General features: G+C 38.1%; 1 protein-coding gene across 1 annotated transcript in view; it reads left to right on the top strand.

Moving 5' to 3' along the window:
• The window catches only part of adamtsl3 (ADAMTS-like 3), a gene marked incomplete at its 5' end in the record, with an annotated part of 289,382 nt that overhangs the window by 145,036 nt on the left and 132,294 nt on the right, over nt 1-12,052 (top strand). The window contains one exon of the mRNA XM_053321975.1: nt 9,132-9,177. Within this exon, the coding sequence (XP_053177950.1) occupies nt 9,132-9,177 (46 nt within the window). The remainder of the gene's footprint in view (nt 1-9,131; nt 9,178-12,052) is intronic.

Below are 12,052 nucleotides of genomic sequence, written 5' to 3'. Positions count from 1 at the left end.
TAATGTATGTCTGTCTCTCTGGGCCACAGTGCATCTGGCTAGAGTGAGAGGCTAATCTGCAACTTCATTCAAAGCACCCCACACACACACACACACACACACACACACACACACACTGGATTTGTGTCTGGGTCCAGTGTTTTTTTTGGAGTGGGGCTCGTCTGGTGCCAGACTGTGTCTTTCTACCCTTTAAGGGTCCATTAACCCCCACTAGCTGTGTGTGTCCATACAGCAACACTCAGTGAGCAGAGGAAATATCTGTCTGTGGCCAGAAGAGTCTAAACTTTCCTGCTGCTCTTTAGCTGTTACATGATGAGAGTGTAGATTTTACTGGGAAATATTTGTTGAATGATAACAGGCTGGTGAAAGATGATTTTTTTGCTCAATAATGTTCCTTTGATCTTTATACAAAGACAATTTAGGTCAACAGTTGCCAAGCAGGGTTGTGAAGGTTACTTTGGACATGTAATAGGTTGTGACAGATTACTATTACTCTATTTAAAATATAATAAGTAATGTAACTATTTCAATGACTTAATCAAAGTAATTTAACTACATTTGATTATTCTTCTAATGTTCTAACCAATGTTTCCAGCTGTTAAGGTAAATGTTCTCATTTACTGTTCTTCATGGATACTGGCATGATTTATAAGAGAGATCATTTCTTATAAATCAACATTTATCTCTCATTGTAAAATGTATTCATTAGTTCATGTAGATTTATGAATATAAAATAAAGAGATTTGATGAATAAAGAGGGATTAATTGGTACTGTGACACCATTCACCACATCATGATTTATTTACTAAATATAAAAAATATTGATTTCAAAGAATTAAAAACAGCAATATATGTAACATTCAGTAACATGTTCAATATTAAAACATGAGTAAATATTAAAGGTGTGACTTCAGATGTAACCTCCCTTTTCATCAGTGACTGTAATTTAATGACTAACTGTAACAGATTACACTTACATTAATTTGTAAATGAATTACAAAATGCCATTACATGTAACTAGTTCCTTCCCTATACTGTTGGCATATTATGTCTACTGTAGGTTTTAGGTGTGTTGTGTATGTTGTTGTATGTTTGTGTTTCTCACTAAGCTGTTAGTCCTTTTATGAGGTAATTAGAGATCGACAGATATGGTTTTTTAAGGGCCGATACCGATACCGATTATTAGTAATGAAGGAAACCGATAACCGATATTTAGAACCGATATTCATTTGCAGTTAAAATTTAAATTTTGGTGTCAAAATGTAGAATAACACACTTGGGATTAGACTGAATACAGTATACTGTTTGTTTGTTTTTGTACACTGTGAAAATCTGTGATAAAAAGACCTTAAACTTTTGTAGAATAACACAAACTCTGATCTTGGTTGAAATGGTTCTAGCAATTGTTTTATTATATAAAAACAAAAAGTGTTCAACAGGTTCAGCTCTTAATCTGTAGGCTACTTGCTGTACCCATATGTTGCTATGTCTTCTTTTTATTAAATAAAGGAGCTCCAGGTCATGTTCACTTGATCATTCCTTTTTCTTTTCTTTTTTGCCGTGGTGCTATTTATTTAAAAGCGTAATCATTTAGGCTGTTTGGAAAACACGGCCGATGCCGATTATCATAAAAATGCCAAATATCGGCCGATATTAGTGGCCATGCCGATTATTGGTCGATCTTTAGAGGTAATAATTCAATAAACCTATAGACAGGTTTCTGAGTGTGCATGCACGTGCACTGAGGTGGCAGAAGTTAGAATAAAGAGATCAACAAGTGACTTTGTTTTTGTGTCTTAAACTGCATAAATCATTATTGTCCCAAGCAGGAATCCTCCCAGTTAGTTCAGTGTTCAGAATGATCTATTTGTATAAAGTGAAGTGGTTTTGTTCTGAAACAGCAGGAAGAATCAGCTGTTTTAAATGAAGACAGCTCCCATTGTTTCTGCATTGTTATTGCTGTTTAATGAATATTGCTAAAGGCTCATGTGATCAGTTTGGTGTTACATAATAGAGGTGCAGACTGATGGCTTTGGATGGAAAATGCCTCACGTTGTTTTATGCATAAGCAGACTCTCTTTTCCTGATCCCAGGTGGCTGATCAATAACACTGATTAAATCCATGACTGTTTCTACTGCAGGCATCTGATATGAGGCTTCACACTAACATTACACATCTGGCATTAGTGCTATGTTTAGTAAAGACAAGTTAAGAATTGCAACCAACTCAAATATTTGCTTCCCTTCAATTCTTCTATTTCAAGAAACTTCTCAAAATCTGAGGTTAACACTTTCTAAACACTCGAGGGAGGGAAATACACCAGATTATTTCTGCTTTTACTTTGAAACTAACTCACATTCACTCATAGCAAACCAGACAATCATCTTCACAAACATGACAGCCAGAGAGTAATTTTCAATGATTCTCATAGGGCTCAAATGATTGTGCCCTCTTTTTTGTTTTGACTTTGTTTTCTCTTATTTATGCATGTATATGATTCAGGTAAAAGTCATCTATAAGCCCAGGCTTTTCTCCATTCACTGCACATTCCTTTTTCTTGTTTGAATTTGCTTGATTTTATCTTGTGCAAATCAATACACTGAAAAAACAGTCATAGACATATACAATACATAATATAATAACCAGTATGAGTATGTCTGTGCTCCTAATTTGTGCAGCATGGAGCAGGAATTTCAAATGTCAAAAGTCACACCCATCCCTCTCAGAGTCATGACTGAAGCACACAGATGTTTTCTTCAACATCTGTACAGAATCGCTATGCAAAATAAGACACTCCTCATTCCTTCATATCGTCCCTCATAATCATCAAATGTAGAGTTTTATTCCAGACAGCTGTCAATACTCAAAATAATGATTAGAAAAAGCCTTTGTACTAGAACATGTGCTTAACAGTTAGGGCTGTTAACACGTTAATCATTATTTTTTAAATGACATTAATTGTGGAGCTCACTGACTCACTCCCTCTAAACCACTGTCACAGATTGCCTTTATTGTACAGTCAGCCTCTGTAAAGTGTGCACAGTGCACAGCATGTCTTCCTGCTGCGGTCATATTCCTGCGCTATCTTTCCTTCAATGTTCCATCACTCTGTAACTTGAGACTTAAAAACTTAAAAACTGTTGTGAAATGCAAAATAATAGACTTTTAAACATGAGATAAAAAATATGATGTATCGCAATTAACTATTGAAATTCAGCGATGAATTGAGATTAAAAAACCTTTAATTGTTTGACAGCCCTAAAAACAATATGTGTGTATGTTGCTATGCCACTGTGATGAGGGCCCTACAATTTCATTGTACTACTTATATAATGACAGTAAAGGCATATTCTATTCTATTCTAATATATGGCATACCATAGTGACTGTGACAAAAACCTGCAAATTGAGTGAGAAAAAGTTAACATTTCATTCATTGCTTTTTCATCATTTATACTGATATATAAAAAAGGGAAGTTATTTCTTGTTTTTATATAAGCAACAAGGAAACTAACATGTTTATATGACTAAAACAGTTCACATGAGGTTAATCGTCCTCACACTGTTTGCTCCAGATTGGCACTTCTAGTCTAATTATAGCATTCCAGTGTCTTCTTTCCCTCCTTATTCTTTGTCTTCTTATGCCTTTAAGCCCATGATAGATATACAGAAGGGTTGAAAAGCCCGTCTTATTAGTGCCTGAATTGTCTAAATTATAGCCAGTGTTCACTGTGTAAAGAAAAACCCAATCTCTCAGTCATTGTGAGTTCATTATTTTCCTCCCCGTTTGCTCCTCCTGACAGCTTGTAATATCTTTTGTGCAGTTTTTCCACTGGACTCAAAAAGCCTCCTGACACAACTTGTAATCATCACTTCTCATTTTGTCAGCTGTGCATTACTCGCTGACAGATGACAGAAAAGCTTTGTTATGTGTTATCAAAGGCATAACTAGGTAAATGAACATCTTTCATATTGTTGTCCGTTTCCCTGCAAAATACTACAATTTTAGAACATTTGCTCCACAGAAGCACATATATTTTTGATTTAGTTGTGGTATTACAGCAAAGAGAAGGAAGAGAGTGTACTGGGTGATGAAGTAAAGAGCTACAACAAGGAGATGTGACAGTATATGTAAGAGTGAACAACAAATATAGATTATGTTAAAGCAGATGAACAGCTATATGCACATTGGACAATTGACTAATGCTTGGGTTTAAGCTGTCACGGAGTTGTATGGACAAAGAGAGGACTATTGATATGAACATCACTTGTTTTTCCTCATCACCTCACTCGACAGAATTGTACCCCAAACAACCCACTGCTTCTTCTGATCTGATTCTACATTCTTCCTTTTTGTCTTTTTTTTTTCTTTTAAAATCTGGTTAAAGTGACTTTTTCTGAACAGCTGCTGACTAGAGCATACTATAAACTTTGTCATACCTATTAAATCTATATTGAATCAGAAATGTGCTGAATTTAGCTAGTGTAAAGGTAATGACTTAAAGTTAGTTGGAATGAGTATTACCAGAAGATTTATGTTTACAATAACTGGCAAAAGAGAAATGTGCAGAAGGAGCAAATAAAACCAATAATGACTCATCGTGCAGTCCTCCTTAGTGAGATATATAACATCAAAACTTAAACAGTAAAGACATACAGACACATACATACAACAACTAAACAAAAACATATAAAACTAACGTGATACAAGAGTTTCAAGAAAGGGTGACACTTTACCAATGCATACAGTATGATGCTGCATTGCTTAACTGATCCACAAAGAATAGTATGGTTACTTTCTTGAATCATTTTAGACTGGTGGAAAAAGTTAGGATGGAGATGATTGGTTGAGCTTGTATTTTAATTATGAATTTGGAAGTTGAAGTGAAATAAATGTAAGATCTACCCTGCAAACCCTTCCTTTAACATTATGGCACTAATAAACTAAAACTAATAGACTTTACACGATCAGGATTTTTGGGGCCGATCAGCGATCAGTGAGTTTAAATAAACCGATCAGTGAGTTTAAATAAACCGATCAGTGAGTTTAAATAAACCGATCAGCGATCAGTGAGTTTAAATAAACCGATCAGTGAGTTTAAATAAACCGATCAGCGATCAGTGAGTTTAAATAAACCGATCAGTGAGTTTAAATAAACCGATCAGCGATCAGTGAGTTTAAATAAACCGATCAGTGAGTTTAAATAAACCGATCAGCGATCAGTGAGTTTAAATAAACTGATCAGTGATCAGTGAGTTTAAATAAACCGATCACGTCTTCTTTGTCCACGCTCCGTTTCTTACATTTGTGGTGTTGAAACATTTTGCAGATGCTTCCCCACAAGGTTCTTTAGTGTTGCACAGATTGTTAAATAGCTAAATAGCTTGTGTTTTATCTGTCTGCCCACAGCACCCACATGTTTGTTTGAATCCGACAGCTAATGATTCAAGATTAAAAAAACGTTATAGTCCGTCACATCGTGACAGGGCTCAAAACTCGGATTCAAACAAACATGTCGGTGTGGAACTTCTTCAGAGTAAATGAGACAGATATAACACAAGCCATCTGCAATCTATGCAACGGGAGCATCTGCAAAAAGTTTAAACATGACGACATTGATCGGATCGGTGAAGTAAGACATTACAGCCGATCTCACAAATTGCATAAAATGTTAAATATTGGCCGATCCGATATAGCCGATCAGATCGGCGTAAAGCCTACTTCGCACTATATGCATTCCATCCTTTAATATGTCCTGGTACAGTTGTGACATGTATTTGACCAGTTGTGAGTCTGGTGTAGGTCCTGCATTCTCTCTCAGTGGAAATCAAAATACAGAAGCAGATAGAACCTTCTGCCTCACATCACTGCTTATATTTTTCATTTCTATTTCCAGGGTTGAGAATGACTTTCACAAACCAGCAACAGTGTAGCAATCACAGGCTGAGTCACCGCTGTACTGTTGCAGTCCTCTGTAGCTCCCTGACACTGTAACTCTTTCTTTTCTTATAGTATGCTCTGTGGCACAACAATTATGTTCTAAAAAGGCCTGCACTGTTGTCATGTCAGTGTTGTGAGTTTAGTAGAAGACTAATGGACATCGCTGTAGACATTCCTAGAGCCTGAAAAACACAATGCACGCATGCATGGACTGGTGCAGGCCACATACAAACAGTGTGCTCCACCACGGTTGAGTAATTCATGCATTTCAATAGCAGGAATCTATTAGTTGCTTCATTAATATGGAGCCATGGCTGGCTGTTTGCTGTGGCTGGTTTAGTCTATCTGCACTAAATGGCCTGCTTTACACTGGGACAAATGAGCTGCTACCAGTTGAGTCTAATGTTATTGTAAGCTGTGTGCACTTTATGGCAGTTAACACACACACACACACACACACACACACACGCACACCGAAAGATTGGGTGTTGTTATTTTTGCTAACAAGGTGGAATGGATTTAACAGCGTGTCCATGCTGTCACGGGGAAAGGAACGTTCTGCTATGGCACATTTCACACAGGGCTCAGGTTCATTCTGACTCTATGTGTGTGTAGGTGTGTGTGTGTGTGTGTGTAGGTGTGCGCACGTCTGTCTGCAAGTTCAGTTTTGCTTGACATTTCAGGCTTTGCCAGCTTGAGCTCAGTGAAGTGCTGAGATGGCTGCTGGCTGGGTGACGTGTGCTGCAGGTGGAGTGTGCTGTAATGTAACAGGTGTGTGTGTGTGTGTGTGTGTGTGTGTGCGCAGTGGTATTTTACTCAGTGGGTGTGTGTGCATTCATCCATTATCATTACTGTATATTATGGGATTTAGCTGCTGTTGCGATCCAGAGCAAATTATAAGAAGCTCGGTAAAGGTCAAGGTGAAAAATATAGAGGAAAAAATGTAAAATAAACAGATTAAGAACATTTTGTACATAACACGAGCTCAGATGATGAAAGAGTATGACCAACAACACAATTTTAGGCACTTTGGAGACCCTTAAATATATATATGAAATTGTTTGCTTTTTCTTTTTTTCTTTTGGGTTGTGGCTGTGGTGGGACTTAAAGGATCAGTTCACCTGAATCACAGTGAATATATGTTTTGTAAGCCATGCAGATAGTTGCTTTTATTTATAGAGGTTGTAGAAATTCACCATTCGCCAGAGGAAGTTCTCTACTACAGCTGTTCCAGTTTAAAGGCCTTATCTCACACTTTGTTTTAAGTGATTGCAAATGTTTTTAACTTAACATAATTCATTTATTTTATAAATTGTTGTTTCTCAACACCATTGTAAATTAAGGTTCCTCCTCAATGGTCTTTCAGGGTAAAATCAAGCGAGTTCCGGTCCTCTGATATGAGGCCAACGCGTGCCTTTGAAGCACTTCCATGATTCACCAGTGAAAGGCAGCAACATGGCGCAAGGCATCTAGCCTGCCGGAAACAAAGAAGAAGCAGAAGAAGAAGAAGAAGAAAGCTCTGGCAGAAAATGATAAAAAAATAGTACTTTTAATCAATAAATGTTTAACCCTCTGTAAATGACAGTTAGCCACGCTAGTCAGCTACTGAACGTTAGCCCCGCCGGCCAGCTAATACACGTTAGCCCCGCTAGCCGGATAATAAACGTTAGCCCCACCTCCAGCTTGCTGATGTAATCGGTTCTTGCTTTAGACAAGCAAAGAGTTGGTGCTTGCTCTGGCTACCGTTCTGAGGCTCGGGGCTGGAGCTTTGGCGGTGGAAAAGCAAAGAACCGGTGCTTAGTCAGGCTCTGGCTCCGAACCAGCTCCAGCTCCAGCTCAGTATAAAATGGGTAATAGAGCTGCATTCTATCAAAAGGCCACCAGGGGGCGACCGTCTCTATACAAGTCAATGGAGAATTCACCAACTTCTCACTTGATTTCTAACCTCAGTAAACATTTTCAAAATGTGTTTATGGTCTCAATCGCTAGTTTAAAGCCTTCTTCAATGCAGTATGATGTTCATTTGTGAAATTTTGGCCTCCCTGATTTTATATTTGACGATAAAGCAGGGTATGCATTAGGGCGTGGCTATGTCGTGATTGACAGGTTGATTGACCAATGTCCTGGGGATCCAGCCCTCGCAAACCAATCGCAACCTCCCTGCTCCACCGTTGGCTCTGGCCATACTTCCGTCCATGACTCCGCCTCATGCCCATATAAGTAGAATCCGTGTTCCTTTTTTCCCGGCATGCACCAGAAATTTTCAATATAGCGCTGCCTAGATTCGAAACTATTGGCTTCCAATCAGCAGTCCACAAACCAATGAGTGATGTCACGGATGTTACGTCTGTTTCTTTTATACAGTCTATGGGTAAAATAAAGCTTAATAAGTAAATACAAAAGTAAAATTCAACAATGCAACAGAAATTAACATTGTAAAATGTTTCTGTTGATCTACAGTAGGTCTTTAATAACTCAGTTAGAAATCAAATGTCTTTTCAGTATTGAATGATCATATAGTCTGGATCCACACCCAGATGCTGTCCTATCCGGACCAGGACAAGTAACTGATGAAATATTGAGGATTGTTAAATTTAGTTTGAGTGTTTCTATTTTAACGGGCGCAACTTCTCCAGCTATTACGGTAAAAGTGGAGCGGCCCTTAGAAACTCACATGGCATACTTGAAGAATGCACTTTATTTTAAAATACCATCTTTATTTGATGTAGGAAAGAAAATGTATTAATCATGTTCTGTTTTATTCTTATTTTATTGATTTAAATCCCACAAGTTGAGTGTAAATCCTAATAAATGAATTGTACTGTATTTATTTGACAGTCTATAATCTAGCCACTAGACACAGATGCTAATGTAACTACAATGCTATCAAGCTACTGAAAAATAACAGACATTCCTCACTTGACAAAGTTTTCACAAATTGGACCTCAGTGAATTTTAATAGAATATCCCTGCTATAGTACATGTGTCAAATGGATATTACTTCAGTTCCAGGTGTATAAGAGCTTGTACATAGCAACATGACAAAAGTCAGGATTTAAAAGTGCCTTTATGTTTTGTCTTGTTTAAAGAGTCTTTGATTAAAGACGATGCAGGTTTGATTCTCCACACTGTGTCACCTGTTGTTTTCCGTTAATGCTGAGAATGTTTTTCTTCCTGCCTTCCTTTGCAGAAACTGTGATGGCAAAAACATCCGCTATAGGACCTGCAGCAACATGGTGAGTCTTTACAGCTCATTAAGAACACTTGCTTCATTAGTTTTTAGATCCGTACATGTTATTTAGAAAGAGAAAAATATTTCACACTAACACTTTTTTCATGCTGATATGAGTTTTAAAGCAGAATAAAACAACTCTGCAAGAGGTAACTAACACTGTGTATGTATTCCACCCACAAGTTGATGTCAATTTACACTCTTAAGCATGTGTTAACCACACATGTTGGCCAGCAAAGTTATTTAAAATTGATCTTTATCTTATTTTACTGCCATATCTGATACCATAATTCCATTTCAACTATCATAGTCAATGTTCCAGATCTGAAGGACTGTTGCAGACCAATTTTATGGGTTTAGGTGATAAGATTCTCTCCTGCTACTTTTCATCTTTATAAATGAATTGGGTCATCTTCCAGTTTGGATGTGGTTCCAGGTAAATAAAACAGTCACACTCACAAAGCTCTGATGCCTCCAAAACTTTCTTTTTTATTAGCAGAGAGAAACGTATAAAACTTTCAGCCACTATCACTTATAGTCATCAGTTACAATGACAAACACTGCTGGCGGCAGATCATATCAGCTGTAGCTAATTAATTAATGCTGCAAGTTATTTATAAAATGAAAATAGACTGTCTGATTAATGTGTCCTCTGTAAGCCAGTGTCTGTCGTCAGCTTAAAGTAGTGTGTATATTTTAAAGATATATAGGTAGATAACTCAAAAATGGCACCCTGTTCATTTCTATAAAGGTTGGTCAATGGTTTATGAAGCAAAAAATGACCAAGATGTTCCTCACAAGCGTGCTCACTAGAGACCTCTACTGGCCGAGCTGGCTAACTTCCAGTTGGCTTTCCAAACGCTGGACTGAACGGATCAAATTCTGATAGTGAGACAGCTCATTATGCGTAGGTTGTGATGCTCAGAAGAATAGATACTCCTTTTCTAATGATTGTGTGTGAGGAAAAATGCTTTTATAACCAGTGTGCATGCGTAAAAGAACCAGAAGTTGTAGTTACATAGTTTAGCCACAATGTCAAATTGGCATCGAATCCCGGCGCACCTTCTAGGGGCTGCTACAGCTGTCAAAGATTGTGTGCAAGGTAAAAGATACAGTTATAAAATGAACTGTGCGTTATTTAGATCCACAGAACAATGATTCTTCTCTAATTAAGCTGATCGCATCGATTCAGTTTCCGTAATTAGTATCTTTCAGTTAGCAATTTATGCTTATCAACTTAATGATTCTTCTGACCTTCAGTATAAGGAGTAAACAACTTGCCAAAATTAAAGTTTGCAGCAGATTGGCTACACCTGTTATTTCAATGAGCCAGATACATTTTTAATCAGCATTTTATTGCTAGTTGTGAACATTAATTAGACTGCCACTCAGAGCTTTCATGTGTTCTCCCTCTCAGCCAAAAGAAAGGTTACTTAAATGTGTCACCTTAATCTTTGTTGAAATGTTAAAAACCAAAGCAAAATAGATGTACCACTAGTACAAAGATGGGACCAGATTCAGAGGTACAGTTGGTGAGATGAAACTCTTTATTTGAGTAATGGCAGGTCATACACAATAAGGCACTCAGCACAGGCAGCAAAACCCAAAGTCCTAATATCCAGATAGAGTCAAAAACCAGGCAGGGAAACATGAGGAACAAAAGGCTGAACACAGGAAGGAGACAATGATAATTTGGCATGGACATAGAGGTCCAGGGTATAAAGAGGGCAGGACAGGTGTGTGAATTCAGGTAACAGGAAGTAACATAGGAATCAATGCAAAGCTACATGGGTTAAGAAATAAAACGGGAAGAACGTACAAAACATGAAACAAACATGGGCTTGACAGGATCCATTACAATAGATTTGATCAAATGTTGTCAAACCCGACACCCAGAGAAGGAAGAAAGTAAGAACTCCAACAACCTCTATATTTAATTTATTTATTTATTTATTTTTTCATTTCTGGTTAGATGAAATAATAGGAAACTATGGACATTAAATATAGTCTCATCCCTCTGTGACTACTGGGTAATGATTCAAGTAATACCACAAATATGTGATGCTCTGTATGTGTAGAAGCAGAGTTGAGATTTCTGGCACAGTTTCACCTACTTCCAAGGTGCACGGTGAAGGAAAAAGAGATCAAAACTCCGGGAGGGTCGGAAAATCACCCCACACATCACTTCTTTTTGCTATAAGTCTGTCTAAGGTTATACGTGAATAATTCCTCTCCAAGTCCTTGAGAGTTCATCCTGTAATATCAGTGGTCATCATTTGATCCATTGGAAACCAACAACCACAACCACCCCCATGATGGCAGCTCCACAGTAGGTCTGGACTTTTCCAAACCGCAGAAACAAATCCAGCCTGTTGAAACAACCTTCTTACACCATTTTTAATCAGAGGGAGATAAAGTCTTACTTCTCTCCTTTGCCCACTGATGCGGTTCAGTCTGGATTCATCGGAGAGCTTCAGTCACATTCAGTGGGCTGTCTTCCCAAGATAATATTTATCCCATCTCCCCCCCTCCCACACACATGGAGTCTGTCTGAAACTGAGGGCTCTGTTCAGCTGGCTCCATAAAGGCATCAGAAGGATATGTACACTGGCAATGTGAGCGAGTGAAGCTGATGTGTCAGACGCCATGTGTCCACTTCTCAGTCAGGCAGAGGACGGCCAAGTTATTGGCTGCCAAAAGTGTCCCGGTCGTCACCCGCAGGAACACGCGTCGTTTATTGATCCGAGACAGCTTTCAGTCCCAAGAAGCATCCAGGTGTTAATCTGTTGACAGCACACGCTCTGCAGTGTTACCTCCTCTGCCATGGTCAGAGGGGCTGGATGTTTCTAATGTCCAGTCTGAATCACAAACAACACAAA

The sequence above is a fragment of the Scomber japonicus genome, chromosome 1 (assembly GCF_027409825.1).
Source record: "Scomber japonicus isolate fScoJap1 chromosome 1, fScoJap1.pri, whole genome shotgun sequence".
Taxonomy (NCBI): Eukaryota; Metazoa; Chordata; class Actinopteri; order Scombriformes; family Scombridae; genus Scomber; species Scomber japonicus.
Note: the sequence above shows the minus strand (reverse complement) of the source record. Positions and strands in the feature narration are given on the sequence as shown.